The sequence below is a fragment of the Sus scrofa genome, chromosome 13 (genome assembly GCF_054392235.1).
Source record: "Sus scrofa isolate SSC_HxYL_T2T_F1_AM1 chromosome 13, Sscrofa_HxYL_maternal_Yorkshire_Landrace_v2.0, whole genome shotgun sequence".
NCBI classification, from domain to species: Eukaryota; Metazoa; Chordata; class Mammalia; order Artiodactyla; family Suidae; genus Sus; species Sus scrofa.
The window spans coordinates 151471933-151494181 of record NC_139395.1 but is presented as its reverse complement, the minus strand read 5'-3'; the positions used below and the strand labels follow the sequence as shown (position 1 = coordinate 151494181).

The window sequence follows — 22249 nt, the reverse complement described above, 5'->3', positions numbered from 1 at the left end:
ATCTCTTCCTCTCCCTCTGCTGTATCACGGTTACATTTCTCTTCTTGCAGAGGCAGGCCTGGCCCCTCTACCCAACTACTCAGCCCTCACTCACCTCCTGGAGGAAGTGGCCCGACAGGGACCTCACTCTGCTCCCTCCTCCTCAAGGGTCTGTCCTGCCAGCACTGACACTTGTTTGTTGCGGCTTGTAAAATATTATGTAGTCATTTTCCTGTGGGTGTGTCTTTTCTCCTCCTGCCCTGTGTCCGGCTTCCCTGCCTGGCATGTAAGGGCAGGATGGAGTTTGGGGGGGGGCAACAAGGTGAGAAGCCCTTCCCCTAGCAGGGGTGGGGCCACAAGGCCACAGGGGACCATGAAAAGTAGAGCTCCCACTTCTCTTCCTGTCTCTGTTTTTTGCAGGACATGACTCGACACCCCAAGAGCTAATGCCCTGGGTAGGGATGGCCGCTGGGGTGCAGTTCTGTTCAGATACGGTGGAAGGCAGTGATGGGTGGGCACAACCTACCGTCCACGGTGACTTGGCAGGAGCACTCAGCCTGGCCGGCGCTGTTCTTGGCCACACACTTGTACAAACCTCTGTCCTCGGGCAAGGCCTTCTCGATGGAGATGGAGCACAGTGAGCCTGGGGTGATGGGGGGAGAGGAAGAATTGTTGAGTGGACCCGTTCTGAGTCCAATACCTGCCTGCATCTGGAGCATCACAGGCGACTGTTATTCATGCGGCCGCCTCGGGAGCCCAGAAGTCAGGGCCCTGTGGGAACCAAGACCCTCTCCCCACCAAAGCCAAGGCACTTTCTGCTGATAACCCAGGTCCAAAATAACTGACCCCTATATACGCTCCCTCCTGGTACCCAACTCTCACTTCCAGTGAGTCTCTCATGGGGATATAATGGGAAGGGAAGAAGAAGACTGAGAGATAGCCCCTACCCTTGGTGCTAACATCAGCACAACAGCCTGGATGGATGGACCTAGGCACTCACCCTGGACGTCACCAAGGGAGACAAGCAGTGGTCATGCTCAGGGCCTCAGACTATGGTAGGGACGGTGGCAGGTGGGGGTGCTCCGCCAGCTTCCAGCAATGATCCTGGGAGAGGGCATTTCAAGCAAAGAGCTGGGTGGGGGAGGGCAGGGCCTGAGCCCCTTGTCCAGCAGGGACACGGGCCTGTGGGAAGATCTGTTGGGAGGAGATGGTGGCCAGCTTGGGTCCCTGGAGCTGGCTTTTCAGGAATGGTGTCCAGGCTGAGACTCATGGCCAGTGAGGGGCTCTGGGGCTGGGGGAGGGACGAGGCAAGGCTGCCTCCTTCAGTGCAGGGTCTTTTGTTTTTTTGTTTTTTTTTTTTTTTTTTTTTTTGTCTTTTTGCCTTTTCTAGGGCAGCACCCGTGGCATATGGAGGTTCCCAGGCTAGGGGTCTAATTGGAGCTGTAGCTGCCAAGCCTACGCCAAGGCCACAGTAATGCGGAATCCGAGCTGCGTCTGTGACCTACACTACAGCTCATGGCAACGCCGGATCCTTAACCCACTGAGCAAGGCCAGGGATCGAACTTGCAACTTCATGGCTCCTAGTCAGATTAGTTAACCACTGAGCCACGATGGGAACTCCAGTGCAGGGTCTTTTGGACCCCTGGGAGAGGGATGGGATGGCCTTCTCTCCCACGGGTCCACCCCTGGCCCAGTACACCTCTCCTGGCCTGGCCAGGGGAAAGCGAGGTCAGGCCGGGCATCTGTAGGAGCCTGGTCCTCACCATCTTAGCTCTCTCATCCCAGGGCTGGCTCGTCTCTAGGGGAACCCTCAGGGTGTGGGGAGAGGCCAGCTGAGGACTGGGCCTGCTGGGCCAGGCAGGAGGGCAGCAGTACCCTAGCTCTGACCATCAGACACACAAACAAGCCAGCAGCATGGCGTCCTGCCCAAAGCTGCCCTGTTGTCAGGGCAGCCGTCATTACACTGGAGGAGAAGAGAGCCAGGCCCCGCGCATCCTGCCGCCTGGGCCACTGCTCTGGCCACCTCCCTTTCCGCCACAGTGCCCGGCACAGGCCATCGGCCCTGAGCGGGCAGAGCTGTGTGCATCCTAGGTGTGCGTGGAGCACCGCAGCCAGAAGCGAGGCCATAGACCCTGCTCCCAGAGGGCCTTTGATCTCAAAAACATCCACGGCCACTTAGGCAGATGCTCAGACTCCACCAACAAATACAAAGATGTTCAGAGACAGGAAGTGTGACGTCACTTCTGCCCAGAGAGCCTCACTGAGGCTGGAGGAGAAAGCAGAGACAGAATGGTTGTCTTTATTTCTTGGCACCTGGGGAAAGACTTCAGCAGGGAAACCTCAGTTCTGCTGTCCCCCTGGGGCTGGATGGCTGTTCTGCACCTGCCCCCTGTGCTCTCCTTTAGACCCCACCTCAGTACGCTCTCCCATAGCAGAAGGCAATGCCTTCGGCTCTCTTCCCACCATGCCTAGGAGATAGGATTTGCGGAAACTGCCACAGAAAGGATTTAGGTTGGGGTTTTAGGAAGTCTGTCATGAGAGCAAGAGCCGTGAGGCCCATGAATCAGGGAATGTAGGTAACTGTCTTCTAGAGAGAGAAGTTTCTGTTCATCTGGGAGGCCAGCAGGATGCACAGATGAGGCTGAGAAGAAAAAGATCCCATCTTGCCATCTTCCCTCAGTCTGAGGCTAAGGCTTTGTGAACAGATACCCCAGACCCAACAAACATCCTGGTCAGACCCTTGACTGCTCCTCGGTTTCGGGCCCTCAGCTGCCTTCAGCCTTAAGCCAAACTGGCCTAAAACAGTAGTGAGACCACCTGGAGAGGTAGGACGTGGAGACCACAGCCCTCATCCTTCATGGGGTGGGGAGAGGGGGCAGAAAGCATCAGAGAGGCAGCTTTTCTAAGTTGCTCAGAGCCTGGACCCCTGGCCATGTGCGTGGGCTGGGGGAGGGCCCCCAGGCAGGCTTGGAGGCTGGGCTAGCCCAGATTGAAGAATCTGGTATTTCCTGTGGGACAGCTTATGCCTGACCTCCAGAAGAAAAACCATTTCCCAGAGTTGGTTTTTTTTTTTTTTTTTTCCCTGGTAGGGAATTTTGAGAGGAAGGTGAGGGGGATGGGAGCTGTCACCACAGAACCAGGGATCCAATGAATGGCTCAGCTAGCAGGGACCCTGGGAGAGCCCCTCATGGCCATGGAGTCTGACGATCCCCCCACCCCAATCTCGCTCTCTGTGTGGGGAGAGGGGAGGTAGTGTTCGAGGTGGAGGGAGTGGTCCCGAGCCCCAGAGCAGGGGGGGACAGTGGGACTCGGCTCTGGTCACCTCCTTAGGAATGGTGCCTTCCATGCCACCTCTAAGCACCCCAGGCCATAGATGGGTCCCTTCTGTGCCCTGAGCTCACCTTGATCCGAGCACATTTCCCAGGGCGTGACTGAAACGCACACCTCTCTCCCACACTAGCTCTTGGAGGGAAGTGATTGTGTCTGTTAAGAATGTTTTTCCTGAGCCTGGAATTCAGTCACAGTAAGAAAAAAAAAAAAATTACCATTCTGAGAATGACCAAGCTATATTTCTGTAGCAGGTGATCTGGTAGGATCGATGCAAGAGAAATTCACAAACATTTAATCAAACATAACCTACCATTGAAAAAGGTAATATAGTTTCTTTCTTTTTTTTTTTTTTGAGTAATAGAAAAATATAGTTTCTAAAAGGGGGAAAAAAGGCGTTCCCGTCGTGGCTCAGCAGTTAGTGAATCCAACTAGGAACCATGAGGTTGCGGGTTTGATCCCTGGCTTCGCTCAGTGGGTTAAGGATCTGGCATTGCCGGATCACAGATGCAGTGTAGGTCACAAATACAGCTCAGATCCCGCATTGCTGTGGCTGTGGTGTAGGCTGGCAGCTACAGCTCCAATTGGACCCCTAGCCTGGGAACCTCCATATGCCATGGGTGTGGCCCTAGAAAAGACAAAAAAGAGACAAAAAAAAAAAAAAAATAAAGGGGGGGGGAACCCTTCCTATCTCAGAATTCTTTAAGTAGATAATGCATACAGCAATTATGCCTCACACATAGTAGGGGCTGTATACTTCCTTGTGTTTGATGGGATGGACTTACACAGGTTTTGAAAAAGCCTTTTGCAAGATCCCACCCTAGAGGCAATTAAAAATGAATCATCAGTCGACAATAGTAACAAAAATGAATCCTCATTACTAGATAGGGAGAAATGTTTGCCAGGGAGAGAAGCCTGGCCCGGGGACAGGAAACAAGATATAAAGATGAAAGCACTTTTCAGAAGCAGTGCAGTGCTCACTGGCCGGCCACGGGCCTCCTGGTCCTCAGCCAAGGTCTGAGCAGCCTTGCTGCAGGCCCAGAGAGGGCCTGGTGAGGCCACCCTGCAAGCCTGGAGGACAGGCCCACATGGGGAGCGAGAGTACCATCCGCCCTGCAGCTCTGCGGGATGCGGGAAAACCAGGGACACCTCCACGGGTCCCTCCAAGAATTGACAGTCAGCTCAGCTGACTGCCATCACGCCTCTTCTGCTTTCCTCCGTGCTAAATGGAGTGGACATAGTCATGTTTGGGGGGTCCTGGGGGCTATGAGCCCTAGTCGAGCTACAGGGTTCAGAGAGGGCCCCCTTAAAACCTACAAACAGGAGTTCCCGTCGTGGCGCAGTGGTTAACGAATCCGACTAGGAACCATGAGGTTGCGGGTTCGATCCCTGGCCTTGCTCAGTGGGTTAAGGATCCGGTGTTGCTGTGAGCTGTGGTATAGATCGCAGACGCAGCTTGGATCCTGTGTTGTTGTGGCTCTGGAGTAGGCCAGTGGCTACAGCTCTGATTAGACCCCTGGGAGCCTGGGAACCTCCATATGCCGTGGGAGCGGCCCTAGAAGAGGCAAAAAGACAAAAACAAACAAACAAACAAAAAAACAAAACCTATAAACAGCACCCATTAGCAGTAGGTCATGCTGACAGAGGTGGGGTGGGGGGTTTGAGCACAAGAGGATGTCATGGCCAAGGGCCTGGGGACAACAGTCTGGGAAGGAGTCTTAGAAGAAGTGAATCTTGATCTTGGATGAGGTAACAGAATGGGGTTCAGTGCAGTGGAGCAAGAAGGGTTTCGAGTCAGGGAGGTGGGGGTGGAGGGGGAAGCTCAGTGGTTGTGAAGGATGGGGAAACCTGCTGAGTGTCCCCTTCTCCCTACAAACCCCTCAAAACACCAGCATCCTTACCTCCCCTGATGCCGTTACTGTGACCCAGACACCCACACCTGGACACTCAGGAGTCCCCCCACTCCTTCCTCTCCTTCCCCCTACCCCCACCCCTTCTAAGCCAGGTACCTGGTTCTGTCAATTCCACCCTTGCATCTTAAACCAGCTAGTCCAGGCCTCTCCACCTTTCTCCCTGACATCTTGGTAAGCTCCTACCTTGTCTTTGGGCACAGAATCAGTCAAAACCCCTAACCCCCAGCTTTGCTCGCACTTCTCCCCATTCCCAACTCTTTCAGGCCTCCCTACTGCCTTTAGAACTGGATTCCTTAGCACGAGAGGGGATGGAATGGGACCATGCCTCCCTCTCCAGCCTAGATGATGCTGGAGCAGGCCTGCTGCCCGTGCCCCTGCCTGGGAGGCCTATGCTCCTCCTCCTGGCCCAGCTACTTGCTGGGAGCCCAGCCTGCCTTCATGCTTCAGATCAAGGCCCAGTGCTGTCACCACCAGCCTTTCCCTGCAGCTCCAGCCCTCAGTTCCCTCTCCTCCTGCTCCCAGAAACTCATCATGGGCACTTGGCTGGAAGAGTTTTATCACCTTGCGTGCATGTCCTCTCTCTCCAGGTCTGGTGAGAGCAGGTCCACTCATACCTCTTAGAGGGCCTGACTCCCTGTGGTGGGGCCTGCTGACATGGCCGCTGATAAGGCAGCTGTTTGATCTGGGCTCCTGAGGATTTGGAGAGTGAAGCACTAGAGCAGGGACAGGGGACAGAGCGTGGCTGCTGTTGTGAGCCCAGGCCGTCTCCCTATTGCGGCAAGGCGGATAGGCCCACTTCAAGTTCTGCTTCCTTTACTGCAGTGAAAATATCAGAACTTACAAGCTCAGAGGGCACCAGTAGTCTTCCTGCCTCGTGACGGCTGCTGACAGTGTTGAGGAGTAAACAGCCATTCATCTCTTCCCTGGATGGGCAGTGCGTGTCAGGGAGCCCATCAGGGAAGGACCAGTATGCTGACACTCTAAAGGGATTAACTGAGAGATGACACAGCTCAGTGGAATAGGCATCGGCACTCAACTGCCTGCAGTCCAAATCCAGCTCTGTTACAACCTAGCTGTGCAACCTTGGGCAAAGTTCTTAATGTCTCTGTTGGATGGTCAGTATAGGGGTTCTGAGGATTAAATGACGAAAAAGTTTAAGATGCCTGGGCCAGTGGGTGGCATGGTTTTCAGTTAGTCTGAGCTGTTCTTCTTTTTTAGGGCCATACCTGTGGCCTATCACAGTCACAGCAACATCAGACCCGAGCCACATCCTTGACCTACAACAGCAGCTCACGGCCACACTGGATCCTTAACCCACTGAGCGAGGCCAGGGATTGAACCTGCATCCTCATGGATACCAGTGGGTTCTTAACTCACGGAGTCACAATGGGAACTCCCAGTTCTTATTTTTTCAAAGGAGAATTGCAAATATTTAGAACATTTTTTTAAGTTGGATTTGGGGCTATCTCCACCATTCCCCCCCTTCCCACCCTGAGTCTCTCGCTATCATCTCCTTGTACTGGCCTTTTTAAAATTATGTCTTCTTTCTCTGCTTTGGACCCAAACTGTCCTCCTGAGGTGGTTTCTGTGGGAAGTGATGCTGGAGTGGCCAGTGTCAAAGGGTCTCGGTGCCCAGCAGATACGTCACATCAAGGCACTTCCTGGTGTGAGCAGCCAGTGTCTAAGGGCCCAGGTGCATTTTTGAGACCACAGCTGAGGTCTGCTAACACTGCTTCGTTGAGTGGATTGTTTAGAAGCAGCTCTTGGTGGGTCTGCAGGTTCCATGCAGGTCCCAGAGCAGCTGCACAGCTGTGGGCACTGCCCTCACCTGTCCCAGCATCAGCTTCCCCGAGGGTGGTACAGCCATGGACCTCGCGCTGTGCAGGCCTGTGGGACTGCACACATCCTGAGGATGCGGCTGCCCAGCCTCCATCCTGCCCTGAGAGGTCACCACAGGGTAACCTGGGCAGGGCTCCCAGCCAAGGTTTCAGGTCCATTTCACTCGAAATTTTCCAACTGAGAGGGGCCCACGGGGGTGGCAGGGGAAGCCGTGGCATCCACTTTCCTGGACATCTCACCCCTGAGGTGAGGCCCCCATGCTCTCCTGTGGTCAGGCTAACCTGGCAGAGGCAGGGGGATGGCTGAGATGACCTCGGGAGGCCCCTACCAAGCTGAGGATTCTCAGCTGAAAAAGCTATCGGGTCAACACATTAGCAGAAAATCCATTATTTCTCTCTCTCTGGACCAGTTTCCCCTTGATGCCTTCAGCAGGGGTGTCAAAACCCCTAGCTGTTCCAGATTTGCTGTCTGCGCTGCAGAGTGAGGACAGAAACTTCATGGTGAGCTGAGAGGGATCATGATCTCTTCAAATGCTTCATTAGGGTTTTGAGGAGGAAGGAAGGGAGCCAGATGAGGGGTGAGGGCAGGGTGGGAAAGAGAGGGGTGCCGGCAGAGGGCAGTACAGCGGGGGGTTGTGGGGGTTGTGCTTCTGATATCTCAGCTGATCTGGATTTGACAGGACCTGGCCACCAGGGCCTCTGCTGGGGCTGCCCTCTCCCCCTCAAGGGTAAAATGCCACTTCCCCACCAGCTCTGTACCCTGCCCTGTCCAGAGCCACGAGCATCAGCCTGGAGCTCAGATCAGACTCTATTCCAGTGCTGGCCGCCAGAGTGGGCTGTGGGAGGTCTGCTGGCCTTGGAGCGCCCATCCAGGACTGGGATTTGCAAAAACATTTCAAACCAAGTTGAGGGTTCAGAGAAAAAATAAATGCCCACCCCCCTCCCCATCTCTTTTCTAGGTATAACTGGCCCATCTGAGAACTCTAAACCCTGAAAGGCCCCAGATGGCAGGATTTAGGGCCCCCCCTCTCCTCCCCACGACCCAAGAATGTGAAATACCAGCAAACAAAAGTCTCATCCAAATTAGGAAGCGAACGGCTCTGCCTGCCTGCGAGTGTGTGCCGTGGGGCTGCTTGGGATTTCGGCGTCCCCCATGGGTCCCTTCAAACCCACAGTGATATTAAGACTTTGGTTGTTTTTGACCCCAGATCACAGCCTGACATGCATACCCTTCCCAGAACCTAAATGCTGCTCCAAAGGCAGCTCAGCCCTGAGCTCCTGGTCAGCCCCAGGTCCCCCACTTCCAGGCCTGTGATCAGAGCCCTCTTTGGGCCAGAGTTGGGGCATCAGCCTAGGCCTTGGGCTACTCTAGGGGTGCCAGACAGATGCCAAGACCTGGGAATGTGTCTCTGGACCAGGCTCCCACCCCTGCCCCCAACAGTGGAGCATGTGCCCAAAGCCCTGGATGGTACCAATTCTGTGAGTGAGGGGCACAGAGAGTGGTCTTTCCCACCCAGGCTTGGGCTACAAGCACCATCAACAGACCAGGGCTCCAGGAGCTGAAGGTGGCTGGGCCCGCACCCCCCTTCCTCCCGGCCCCGATCGTCTTACCTTCTTGGGAGAGGACAATGAACTTGGTGGTCTTGAGTGTCTTCCCATTCAGTGTCCAGGTGATGGTGGCCGGGGGGTCGGAGGATACCTGGCACTGGAGCAGCAGCTTCTCACCCTCTGCCACACGGAGATCACGTAGCTTTTCCTTGAAGGTTGGGGCTGACCCTTGGCTCTCCGGGCTTTTTTCATTATCTGTGGCCCCTGCAGAGCCCCTCTTGTAGTTCACATCATTCTTAACCTCCTTCTTAAGCTCTTCTTTCCCAGCTGGTTTAGGGGGCTCGGCTGGCTTGGTATTACCCAAGGGCTTGGGGGTCTCGGCTGGCTTGGCATTGCCCACGGGCTTTAGGGTCTCAGCTGGCTTGGCATTGCCCACAGGCTTTAGGGTCTCAGCTGGCTTGGCATTGCCCACAGGCTTTAGGGTCTCAGCTGGCTTGGTATTGGCCATGGGTTTGAAGGTCTCAGCTGGCTTGGCATTGCCCACGGTTTTGGGGGTCTCAGCTGGCCTGGTGTTGCCCACGGGTTTGGGGATCTCGGCTGGCTTGGCGTTGCCCACAGGTTTGGGGAGCTCGGCTGGCTTGGCATTACTCAAGTGTTTGGAGGTCTCGGCCAGCTTGGCATTGCCCATAGGTTTGAGAAAGCCTGAAGGCTGGGCATTGCCCACAGGCTTGGGACCTTCTGCTGCCTTGACATTCAAAGGCTCAGCATTGCTGCTACCATTCTCCGCTGGTAATTTTTTCTTACTGCCCAACACCGAGCGAAAATCTGGGGTGGCAGGTTTTGGAGGGGGCAGCTTCTCAGGTACGGGGGTCTTGGGCGTCCCCTTCTTGGCCAGGACCGAGCGGAAGTCCACCTGCTGGGGGCTATGCACCTTCCTCTCTTCCTCGGACACAGTCTTCGGCTTGACTTGCCGCTGCAGGTTGGCGCGGAAATCCATCTGCTCGGCAGGGATCTCCTTCAGGTCCTCCTCAGACAAGGTCTTGGTGCTCACCTTCTTGCCCAGGAGGTCGCGGAAGTCCAGCTGCTCCACCTCCTGCTGGCGGATAGCCTCCTCGGTGTGCTGCCGCGTCTCCACGCGCCTCTTGAGCACCCCGCGCACGTCCTCGCCGTCTTCGTCCTCGGGCTCACCCTGCCCTCTTGCTGGCCAGCCGGGCCTCAGGCTCCCGTAGCCGTCTCTGCCAGCACCACCACCATCAGCACCAGCTCCTTGGCCCTCACAGCTGGCAGGCTCCCTCCCCCTGCAACCAGTGAAGGGAAAAAGGAAAGTAGCAGGAGCAAAAGGGGCTGGGTAAGAAAGAGACGTCAGGGGAGAGCAAATCCCAGCGGGAGGGAGGGAGGGCAGCTGGGAGGGGAAGGGGAGGGGGCTGGCCAGGCCATGTTTATAGAAGGGAACTTTGGGGAGAGGCGCTTTGCTTGCTCAGTTGGTTTGTTACATCGGTAATGACTTCAGTAGCCTTATAAGGGTGTGTGCAAAAAAAAAAAAAAAAAAAAAAAAAAATCCCCCCTCCCTGCTCTCCCTGCTCTCATTCCCCTTCCAGTCTCTCCCTCTTGGCTCGGGCAGCCTTGGCTGGAGGACACAAACAATCTGGGGCTGCGGGGCTGGGCCTGCTGGGACCAGGAGGAAGGTGGGTGGGTGGTGGCACAGGGCCTGGCCGGGCAACCCCTGGGGGGCACTCACCGCAGGGGGGCTCTGGCAGGGCTGCTCTGTAGCACCAGGGACACCTGGCAGCTGCACTCGCCAACCCGGTTCCTGAAGGAGTCAAAGGATCAATACAGATCAGGAGGCTTTCTGGGCCAAGGGCCTACTCAGCTGAGGGCTGTGAGATGGGCAGGGCCAGCAGGAACTTGGCCACAGGCTGGCCGGCTCCAGGGAAGATGGAGCCATGGGCTTAGCCGTGACCCTGACACGCCCACACCGGACCTAGATTTAGGGCAGGATCCTCCCCCACCCTGATCACTCATTATTTTTCCAGCTCTCATTTAAAAAGGGGAACAAAAATGGAGTTCCCATTGTGGCACAGTGGAAAAGAATCTGACTAGGAACCATGAGGTTAGGGGTTCAACCCCTGGCCTTGCTCAGTGGGCTAAGGATCTGGCATTACCCTGAGCTGTGATGTAGGTTGCAGATGCGGCTTGGACCCAGCGTTGCTGTGGCTGTGGTGTAGGCTGGCAGCTGTAGCTCCGACTGGACGCCTAGCTTGGGAACTTCCATGTGCTACGTGTGTGGCCTTAAAAAGAAAAAAAAGGAGGATGGGGGAGGGGGGAGAATCTTCTGGACAATAAATAGCTAAGGTAGGCATCCAAAAGTAGGAATACCTTTCAGTCAGTATATTACAAAAATAATGCAATCAATCAATCATCCACTCAATCAAGGAAAAGTAAAGACTAAACCTGCTGGAGTCTGTGATGGCACTGCTTGGTCTAGACTGTGCAGCCCTGGTCAGCCTGCCCAGTGACCTTGAGCCCTGCTCCTTTAATAGAGAGGTGGTTATTCCCTCTCCCCACAAGCTGCTCCAACTGCTAGCTCCCCTGCACCTGCTCACAAAGTAAAAACACCCTCCAATCCCTACCCATCAGCTAACACCCTTGGATGACAACTTTTGTATTAAGAACCTAACCAGTGTCTCCCTTCATGGGTGACTCCTTCTGTCGGGTGGGGAGGGCTCCGGATTCTTCAACTCATGGTTGAAACTGTTGACGATCAGCTGAGGGCCCTCTGCTGGGGAAGGAGGCTGTACCATGCTCCGTGCTGCCCTGGGCTGACAGCAAGCACTGCAGCCCTCCGACCCCTGGAGGCTGCCATCTGCTGGCGTTCTGGGGCTCTGACCAGTCAAGAGGGAAGCGGTGGGGGCAGATCTGAGAGCCAAAGGAGCTGGCCTGGAACTAACTACTTTTTATGTAGCACCCTCCAACTTTCAGGACTCACGTCTACTCTCCTGTTCCCACAACAGCCCAGGGAGGTCCAGAACATGACCGTAGGGGTGGAGGGGGAGTGCAGGCGTTTCTGGGATGCAGTAGATGTGTGTGCGTATGTGTGTGGGGGGTGTCTCCCACTCATTCCCTGCCCTTGGCCATCTTGCTGGCACTTCAGGGACTGACACGAGCCCCAGATCCTACCTCAGACATAACACAGCTCACATAATCCATCTACTTACTCTTGCAGCAGCTCTGAGAGGTTGGGATAACACTGTTTTTTTTTTTGTTTTTGTCTTTTTGCCATTTCTTGGGCCATTGCCATGGCATATGGAGGTTCCCAGGCTAGAGGTCAAATGGGAGCTGTAGCCACAGGCCTACGCCAGAGCAACAGCAACACGGGATCCAAGCTGCATCTACAACCCACACCACAGCTCACGGCAACGCTAGATCCCTAACCCACTGAACAAGGCCAGGGATCGAACCCGCAACCTCATGGTTCCTAGTCGGATTTGTTAACCACTATGCCATGACAGGAACTCCAAGGGGTAACACTGTTTTTATAGGTAAGAAAAATGAGGCTTATAAAGTTTAAGGAATTTTGCCTAAAATCACAGAGCTGGCTAATAGGACCTGGGTCTACTTGAATCCAAGACCTGTAACTTTCCCATATCACCCTACAGAGCTCATCAGCACAAATCTAGTCTGGGAGGTGCGTATCTGTGTGTGTGGGTATGTCAACCACATGTATCTGGGCTCTGCCTGATGGGCACCTGTGCCCGCCGGTCTGTGTTTGGGAACATGTCCACACGAACGAGTCATTTTCACGTGGACAGAGAACTGAGTGTGTGTTCACATAGCTCTGCTGATGCATGTGGGTATCCCCCAATGGAGGGCCAGCTCCCGTCAGAGGCTGGCAGCCCACAGTGTGGCAGACAGTTCTCAAGGGTCCCAGGGGCTCCATGCTCACTCCAGGCCCTGGGATCCACTGGAGAGAAGGAGAGGTTGGTCTCTTGGGCTCTCCAGCCCTCCTCACCTGCTGGGGTCCCCTCCTGGCCACCTTCCCCACTCTCAGGCTCTCAGGGATGCAGATTCAAGGTTCAGGGAGCCTCATGTCTAGGGTGTTTGAGGGCCCAGGGTGCTGCAAAGGAGCATAACCAGCAGGTAGGCACCTCCTCAGAGCCAGGCCCTGCAAAGCTGGGAGGCCCTCAGGGCACCCCAAGAACTGAGCACAGAAGATAATGGGGCTGGGGTCAACTTGCTGAATAACCAACCATGGGCAGTCACTTGAGAGTGAGGGCCACCCCCGGCACCCCGCTTCTGCCAGGCTGATGGCCAGTAGAGGCCACTCTGTTCCCCTGTTGCATTCAGGCAAGGTACAGGGCCCGGGGTTGGCATTGAGCAGGAGGACGGGGTGCCCTAGGGCTGTGTTTTCCCAGGAGCCCTCTTTTCCTCAGCTGAGTTTCCTTCTGTCACAAGTAGAACACAGTCTGGGTGCAGAAAGCAGGAGCAGATGCTGGCCCGATGGTCCTCCTTTACCCCAGGCAAGCCCCTCAGAGGCTCGAAATGGTGCGGCCCTTTGAGCTCTGTCTTTCCATGGCAGAGGCAGGTTGGGGCTTCTGCTGTCTATGACCTGACTTGAAGGCGGTGGTGCAGGTAGCCTGCTGCTCAGTGCTTGCCAGCCTCACCCTGCAGTAGGTACCCAGGCAGTACAAGGGGGTGGATGGGAGGCAGAGACCTTGGGATGCCCTGGCTGGCCTGCTAAGTAGATCAGCCCTTGCCCAGATTGAGAGGTCGCTATTCCTGTAGCCACAGACTTAAATCTCTGCTGGGCCTTCAAGGTAAATCATGGGTTCATTTGGAGCCTCAAGTGGTCAGAGAGGCCTGTGGCCTGGGATCCACCCCAGTCATCTAACCAGCTCGACAGCCTCATGGGCCATCTTTGGTGTCTGCACAGACTTGGTTCCAAAGTCAGGCCTGCGGCAACAGATGAGGCTGCACCCACATGCCCAGCTCAGGTGATGCCACAGAGGATGAGGGCTGTCACCCTACAAGCTGTACCTTTTACAACTAACAGAATGCTTTGGGGTCCCTGCCTCCCAAGCCCTGAATAAGAAGCCCACTCTTTGGTTACGAAGCCTTGTACCCTGTCCCACTCTGATTCACCCACCCCTGGAATGGGTTTTATTTGCAAAAATGGTTATTTTAAAATTAGAAGAACTAACTTCCTGGCAAGTATCAATCTTTTAAATATTGCAGCTAGAATCTGGAGCTGACTTGTAGACACTGTTCCTTTTAGTTCAGGAGAGAAGAGCCAGGGAAGGGGAGGGGAGGGAGAAGTCACCCACCCATGCAGTTCCTGTCATGGCTCAGCAGTAATGAATTCAACTAGTATCCATGAGGACGTGGGTTCGATCCCTGGCCCCGCTCAGTGGGTTAAGGATCCAGTGCGTCTGTGAGCCTGTGGCATAGGTTGCAGACGTGGTTTGGATCCCGAGTTGCTGTGGCTGTGATGTAGGTTGGCAGCTGCAGCTCTAATTGGACCCCTAGCCTGGGAACCTCCATATGCCTCAGGTGTGGCCCTAAAAAAAAAAGAAGTCACCCACCCATATGTATCCCCCAACTTCAGTAGCGTCAGAGAGCACCCAACCCTGCCCCATCCTCCCCTTGGCATCTTCCCAGCCTCCCTGTCTCCCTCCTCAAAAGGGATTCTGTGCCAGGTCTAGGTCTGATTTCTGTCTAGGTCTGGGTCTGAGAAAAGGTGCAGGGCAGCAGGGTTGCTGGCAGGCCTGGACACACTCCCCAGGGCAACTTTCTGTGGACTTACTTGCTCCCTCTCACTGGGGACAAGGCCAAGGCCAGGGCAGCAGCCCCCCAAAGGAATGAAGAGGCTGGACTTGGGGGAGGGAAACAGGGCAAGGGCTGCATGCATGGAGACCTTTGTGCAGTGTCCCAGCTCTCCCAAGCTCCCAGCGCACTGGGGAGAAACAAAGAGTGAAGCAGTATCTGATTTAAAGTCAGAGCCGAGGGCTTCAGTCTGGGTTCTGCCACTCACCTTTGGGTGGCCGTGAACAAGCCCATGACCCCGAAGCCTCAGCTTCCCCTATTATTAAAGGAGGCAGCGGCTAGATGGTTTCTGAAGTCCCTCCCAAAAGTTTTATGACTGTCCCCAGCTGGGCCCAGACAGTCTGCCTGCCGACCTCCCAGTGCAACCCTCTACTCCGGCCTGGCAGGCTTCCCGCAGCCTTGCTCTGCTCTTTCCTGCTCTCTTGTCCTCAGCCTATCCAACACGACTCTACTCGTTTGCCTCAAAATGCCACAAAAAGCTCATCCTTTCTAGGATGTCTGGCTTGATTACTTGAGTATTGTCTCAAAGTACCACTCCTTCCAAACAGACAAGCTCTATTCTTTTTTTTTTTTTTTTTTTTAGGGCCACACCTGTGGCATATGGAGGTTCCCAGGTTAGGGGTGGAATCAGAGCTGTAGCTGCTGGCCTATGCCACAACCACAGCAATGCCAGATCCTTAACCCACTGAGCAGGGCCAGGGATCAAATCTGTGTCCTCATAGATACTAGTCAGATTCGTTACTTGACAGGAACTCCTCCAAGCTCTCCTCTAACATATGATCAGTTTTCATTATTTGCACTGGTCTAAAGGAAGAAGAATCTTTTCTCTATTTTAGAGGCAGATTGGCCTTCCTGATAATAACTGGTTTTGTTATAAGGTGAAGGCCACTGGTATGTTCTGAGCATATTGCTGATGGTGGTAGGATGACCAACCAGTCCAGGACCATCTCAACAGATGACCACAGATGTTTTATTAGCTCAGCTGAAGTTTTCTGAGCCTTACCCAGCTAAATAGAATTTCCTAGCAGATCCCAAAGATGCCTAATAAATAATAAATGGCTATTTTCTCAAAAGTAACAAGTATCGGGATGGTTTGTTACGTAGCAAAAGCTAACTGATACAAGTATAAAGCACATGCCCAGAAAGGACCCAAGTGGATGGAGCACACGCCAGGTTTTGTCATTACTGCAGGAACAATGCTCCATCATGGCAGTAGCTTTGGTGTATTGCCAAAGAGCCTTAAAAATGATGGGCTTGGTACAGGGAAATGATTGATCTGGGAGAGCAAGTTCCTTGCAAGGCAGCCAGGCACCTGAGCCAGAGCAGTCCAACCATCTTTGGGATGCGGCATCACCTCTTTGCAGAGTCAAGGTGCAGACAAGTGCTCTTTTTCAATGGTAATACCAATCTTAGGGGTTGGTATTCTATCTCCACCAAGCTAGGGTTGGCATGGGATTTTAAGAGAGCGTTTTAAAGGTAGAAGACCATTTCTAGCTCACATTCACTTAAGAAATAGTTCCCTAGTGTTGCCTATGGGCAGACACTATTCTAGGCACTGGGAACACAGCCGTGGGCCTTCATAGAGCTTACTCTCCCATGTTCCCTAGGAAGACCTTATAAGAGCAGGAAAAGGAATGGGGAGAGTTGACGTCCCTGTTGTGGCTTTTAAAAGTCTACAAATTCTTTGATACCCCTCTGTCCAAGGGGTGGAACTTAATTCCCCTCCACTTGAGTGTGGGTTGTACTTAGTGACTGACTTCTTACAAATAGAATGCGGCAGAAGTAGTAGCATGTGACTTCCAAGGACAGGTCAGAGAAGACACTGCAGGATGCCTATGGTTCTCCCTCTTGGATCACTAGCTCTGGGGAAGCCAGCTGCCATGTCACGAAGACACTCAAGCAGCCCTAGGGAGAGGTCTACACAGCAAGGAGCTGAGGCTTCCAGCCAACAGCCCTGTCAGTGAGCTGTCATAGAAGTGGAGTCTCTAGACTTAGTCAAGCCTGCAGAAACAGCAGCCCTCACTGAAATCTTCCCTGAAACCTCATGTAAAACCCTGAGCTAAAAATTACTAGCTAAGCTGCTTCAAATTCCTGACCCATACAAACTGTGAGAATATCATTGTTGCCTTAAACGGCTAAGTACGGGGATAACTTATTACTCTGCACTAGTAACTAATCCCTTGATCCTGCTCTTTTCCAATTTTTCATCCATCTGCCCTCCTCATATTCTTCCTGTACCAAACAATGGGGGACCACAAGCCAGGATGTAATAAGACGGAGGACTCTGGGGGACTGAGCACAGAATGGAAGGTTCTCTGTGAAGCTCTGTTGTTCTGAAGCAGAAGAAACATAAGCTTGTCAGCAGCACCAAGCCCTCACTTTCTTGACCTTGGAGCCCAGCCCCACATTATTTTGTGGTTCCTCTAGCTTCCCAGACCTGGGTGGAGATTTTTCTGTGAGGTAGGAATTTGGGGGACTGGGGTTAAAGGAGGGGGCAGGACATGCAGACTCACTTGAGCAGGATCTCATACTGGCCGGCGTGCCAGGGCTGCACGTTCTTGAGAACCAGGGTGAACACGTCCTCATTCTGCAGCACCTCGAAGTGGCCAGTGTCTTTGGAGAGGGCTTTGCCGTCTCGGAGCCAGTGCACAGTAGGGAAGGGGTCCCCAGCTATGGCACAGGAGATGAGGACACTCTGGCCCAGGCAGGCTGTCACAGAGCGGGGCTTGCTGATGAACCAAGGCTGGGTGCCGTCCTGAGGCTCTGGAAGTTAGCAAAGCTTTGAGTTAGAGGGAGGTCTTTGGGCCGAGAGCATCCACTCAGCTGTCCCTGGGGGTGCAGGTCAGAAGACAGCATGTCACCCAAGGAACAGCTTGTGCAGAGATGACTTTTGTTGGACCTACAGGTGGAGCACATTGTTCTCATGGCAAATCTGCCTTGGTTATTTCTCAGAGGATAAGATTCACATGCGTTTGCATTTCCAAAGCAAGGGGAGGTCACCGAGAAGGGACAGGGGCACTGGGATAGGTGCCGGGGATCAACCTGAGATGCGAAGGGTTGAAGGATGTCACTTGTTGCATGTGTGTTCACCTTGTCTCTCCTCCTAAGCAGAGGTCCTCATAGGCCACACCTCACCTCCCAAGCTATCACTGCCAAACTGTTAGTGCATTTGGAGAACTCTCTCCTAGCACTCTACGCAGCTTGTCACCACTACAGCAGAGAGGGCAGGGGCTTTCGAAGGCAGGGAAGGGTGGCTCAACTCAGCCAGGGCCTGAGATGGAGGGTGGTGAGCTGCACTGGGGTTGGGATGGGATCAAGGAAGGGAGGGGTCCCAGGTGGGAACAAAGGAAACTCATATGGTTTCCTGGCCTCCTGTCACCATTGGAGAGACTGTGGCAGCGCCTCCTCCCCATCCCTGCCCCCGGCCCTGGTCAGCAGGTCAGCCTCACCTTGCACCGTGAGCACGGCCTGGGTGCGGACCTCTCCTGCGCTGTTCCAGGCTTCACAGGTGTATGTGCCTGTGTCTTCTGGGAACACTTCCTGGATACAGAGGCTGTGCCGAGTGCCCCTCTGCTCAAAGTGGAAGTCCTCCGACTCCTGGATCTCATTCCCATCGTGAAGCCAGATGACCTCAGGGGGTGGGTTCCCTGTAGGGCGAGGAGGTGGGGCAGGGGGCTGGTCAGGGAGGCGGGGCTTCCCCAGGGCAACTCTACTGCTTCATGCTGGGACTTAAGTACTAAATACACAGCTCTCCACATTTCAGGTTTCCCGTCCTTAAAGTCCTTAAAACATTCTGACCCCCGTCTACCTCCTAGGCTTACTGGGAGGAGTCAATAAAGGAGTAGTCTCCTCAGCCGTCCAGGAGAAAAGCAGATTAGAATAGCATCTGACACAAAATAAGTACCCAATGCATGTTCATTATAATTATTTAACAACAGATTTGGGGAACCCAGAGATGAAAATATATCACTGCAGAGACGAAAAAGAAAACCCAGGAAGAATGATTTTTAAAATCAGAATTCATGCCGCGTGAGAATAATGCGTGGCAGCCGGACCGCTGGGTTCTCAGCTCTGTCTCCTGCTCGGCACTGCCTCACACGGGGCACCCACGCCCAGGCAATGCTGATGCGACTTCGCAGAAACCCCCTTGTCAGTTTTCACCAGAAGGAAAGCTCCTTTGGCGCTTCGATTGGCTGCCCACACAAGTGTTGTCCGAGGGTGAGGATGGATGCCAGGCTGGCTTTCTAAACGCAGCTCGTGGTGGGAAGCATTTTCAGTTTTTACCAGTCTACTTCCCCGAGTAGCTTCTAGAAATTGGTTGGGGCTTAAAACCACAGCCTCCTGGGGGGGTTTCCTCTGTGCTAAGAGCTGAGCCCTGATGCTCTGCTTCCCGGGGTACAAGGCCCCAGGAATGGCTGCTGGGGATGCTGTCGAGTGTTAGGCTCTCTTAAGGATAGAGGGGACCACCATCATCTCTGATGGGTCAGCCAGCACGTGTCTGGAGGGTGAGCACCTCTGATTTCTATCAACTCATGGAGTGTATGTAGGGGAGGGGACCCAGCCTTCTGCCTGTACGGTTCCAGGATGCCTCCAACCTGTGGGAGCAGAGGATTTACTCAAGGATCCCTAAGAGAGTGAGCCACGGGTTCTCTCTCAGCTCATCTTTACTGTTCCTAAGAGCAAAAGGAACTGAAGAACCAGAGAGGACCTCCAGGCTGTCAGCGGGACTCATCTGAGGCCAGCACGAGCCTGTGGCTCTAAGTCTGTGCCAGGAAACTCCCCAGGCTTCTCTTGCAGCCTTGGCCTCCAGCAAGGGCTGTGACATCTCACAGTGGGCAGCTCATCCTATGCTCTTGTCACCTGTCTGTTTCAGAAGGCCCTCTGCTCCGTCTTCTTACCTTAACATTTGAATAGAACAACTGAGACTCTCTTCTGAGAGTTGGGATGTTCTCACATCACCTAGTCTTAGACCAGCGTTCCCATCTCCCAGCTATATTGGCCATGCTATGTTTTCAATTAATCCCTTCCCCTGGACCACTCAACTTTCAATCCAGAAAATCCTGCCCAGAAAAGCAGAAAGAGGACCCACTTCTTTGGGCCCACGGTCTGACTTTCCCATGCTGATTTTCTGGCGGATCCGTGCTCTGAGCGGAATGTCGGGAAGTGATGCCATGTTGCCACCAAGCCTGTTTTCACGTCTACCCCGAGGAGAAGGATGCAGGAACAGACCTGACACCTGGACTGTCATGGTGACCTGGCTCCCATCCATGACGCTGAGATCAGAGAGACCCTGCAGGAAGATGGGTGCCATGGGCTTGCTGGGGGCAGCGGGCAGGAGGTACTCACTCTTCCCATCACTCTTCTTTTCTGTGTGGCAAACAGAACGTGGGGTGAACTTTCATTCATTCGTTTCAGAGACACAGACTAAAGGACCACTTTGCACATGGATGTGTCAGGGCTCCAGTTTCCACCAGAAACTGACCGCTGCCAGGTAAGTGTGGGAAGCCCTGGAGATCCCTAGGAACAAGGTGTGCCCATTTCCCTGCCTGGCATGACAGTGCTCCTGCCCTATAGCAGGGAAAGGATGAGGCCTCTGTGGAGCCATGCCCTGTCTAGGCTCTGCCTCCTCAGGAGAACTTCCAGTGAGGAACCAATACTTGGCATCTTAGAGGTTTTGATTTTTCTTAAATTTAATTTTTATTTATTTATTTATTTATTTATTTATTTATTTATTTATTTATTTATTTATTTTTTGGTTGCACCTGTGTCTTGCAGAACTTCCCAGGTCAGGGACTGAACCTGCACCAGAGCACTGACCATGCCAGATCCTTAACCCGTCGAGCCATCAGGGAACTCCAAATCTTTTGAATAAGTGATACATTCACAGGGCATAAAATCAAAAAGGTACAAAGAGTATGTGTAAGTCTCTCTTCTACCCCTGTCCTTTGACCAAGTGCCTCTCCCCAGATGCAACCAATTTTCTGTTTTTCGATCCGGCGTTGCCATGAGCTGTGGTGTGGGTTGCAGACGTGGCTCGGATCCCGAGTTGCTGTGGCTCTGGCGTAGGCCGGTGGCTACAGCTCCGATTCAACCCCTGGCCTGGGAACCTCCATATGCCGCGGGAGTGGCCCAAGAAATAGCAACAACAACAACAACAACAAAAGACAAAAGACAAAAAGACCAAAAAAAAAAAAAAATGATAGCACACTATAAGCAGTGATTGGCAGCTTGCCTTTTCATCTAATGATACAGTTGTCCCTGGGGATCTGCAGGGTATTGGTACCAGAACCCTTTGCAGATACCAAAATCCGCAGACACTCAAGTCTGTTACATAAAGTGGGGTAATATTTGCATATAACCCAAACTGGTTACCAGAACCCCTTGCAGATACCAAAATCCGCAGACATTCAAGTCTGTTATATAAAGTGGGGTAATATTTGCATATAACCAAATATTCCTCCTGTATACTTTACTCGTCTCTTAGAATACTTAAAATATCTAGTGCAATGTAAATACTATGCAAATAGATGCCAGTGCAGCCAACTCGTTTTGCTTTTTGAAACTTCCTGGACCTTTTCTTCCTCAAATATTTTCGATACGCAGTTGATTGAATCCATAGATGCAGGACCTGTGGCTACAGAGGGCTGACTGTCTACCTTGATGTTTCTTGTGAGACAGAAGGGAGAGCTTCCAAACTGTTTTCTAGGGCTGTGTGATGCTCCATTACCGTCTCCTGAGATTTTAAGCACCTCGAAAAAGTCAAAGACACTACATCATTAAAATGACTAAAAGGAAAGACTGATCACCTAAGTACGGGTGCTGGCAAGGAATGTGGAGCAACTGGAACGCTCCTTTGGTGCTGGCATGAGCGCAAAATAGTACAGACCCTTCTGAAAATTTTGGCTTTTAAGTTTAACTTCTTAAAAAGTTAAACATACATGGAGTTCCCGTCGTGGTGCAGTTGTTGGCGAATCCGACTAGGAACCATGAGGTGGTGAGTTCGATCCCTGGCCTTGCTCAGTGGGTTGAGGGTCCGGCATTACCGTGAGCTGTGGAGTGGGTTGCAGACGCAGCTCAGATCCCGCATTGCGTAGGCCAGCGGCTACAGCTCCAATTTGACCCCTAGCCTGGGAACCTCCATATACTGTGGGTGCAGCCCTAAAAAGACAAAAAAAAAAAAAAAAGTTAAACATGTATTTACCATCTGATCTATTCATTCTACTCCTGGGTATTTACACACCAGAAACGAAAGCACACGTCCATGTAGAGATGTGTACACAAACCTTCATAGCAGCTTGGTTCCTAAGAGCCCCAAACTGGAAACAACCCAAATATCCACCAACAAATGAATTGAGACAAATTATGACACATCCATCCTATGGAATATTACTCAGCGCTAGTGACAGACACAAGAGGGACAGTCTCACAAAAATTAACCGAATGAGAGAAGCCAGGCACAGAAAGAGTGCACACTGGGTGATTCCCTTTATCTAAAAGTCTAAAAAAAAATTAAAAAATAAAAAAAAATTTAAAAAAAAAGGGAGTTCCTGCCGTGGTGCAGTGGTTAACGAATCCGACTAGGAACCATGAGGTTGCGGGTTCGGTCCCTGCCCTTGCTCAGTGGGTTAAAGATCCAGCGTTGCCGTGAGCTGTGGTGTAGGTTGCAGACGCAGCTCGGATCTTGCGTTGCTGTGGCTCTGGTGGAGGCCAGTGGCTACAGCTCCGATTCGATCCCTAGCCTGGGAACCTCCATATGCCGCGGGAGCAGCCCAAAGAAATAGCAAAAAGACAAAAAAAAAAAAAAGAAAGTCTAGAAGAGGCAAA

General features: G+C 53.1%; 1 protein-coding gene across 50 annotated transcripts in view; it reads right to left on the bottom strand.

The window, feature by feature from the left end:
• Positions 1 to 22249, bottom strand: part of MYLK (myosin light chain kinase) — a 299269-nt gene that overhangs the window by 73522 nt on the left and 203498 nt on the right. For 49 of the 50 annotated variants that reach the window (XR_014822439.1, XM_084986980.1, XM_084986986.1 and 46 more), the window contains 6 exon segments: positions 19655 to 19792; positions 17875 to 18072; positions 16939 to 17188; positions 10344 to 10415; positions 8669 to 9903; positions 506 to 622 (listed from right to left, as the gene is read on the bottom strand). Coding sequence is in view for 48 of the 50 variants with exons in the window: in XM_084986980.1 (XP_084843106.1) it covers positions 506 to 622; positions 8669 to 9903; positions 10344 to 10415; positions 16939 to 17188; positions 17875 to 18072; positions 19655 to 19792 (2010 nt within the window). In the remaining 2 variants the exon portion in view is untranslated. 50 annotated transcript variants of the gene reach the window in all.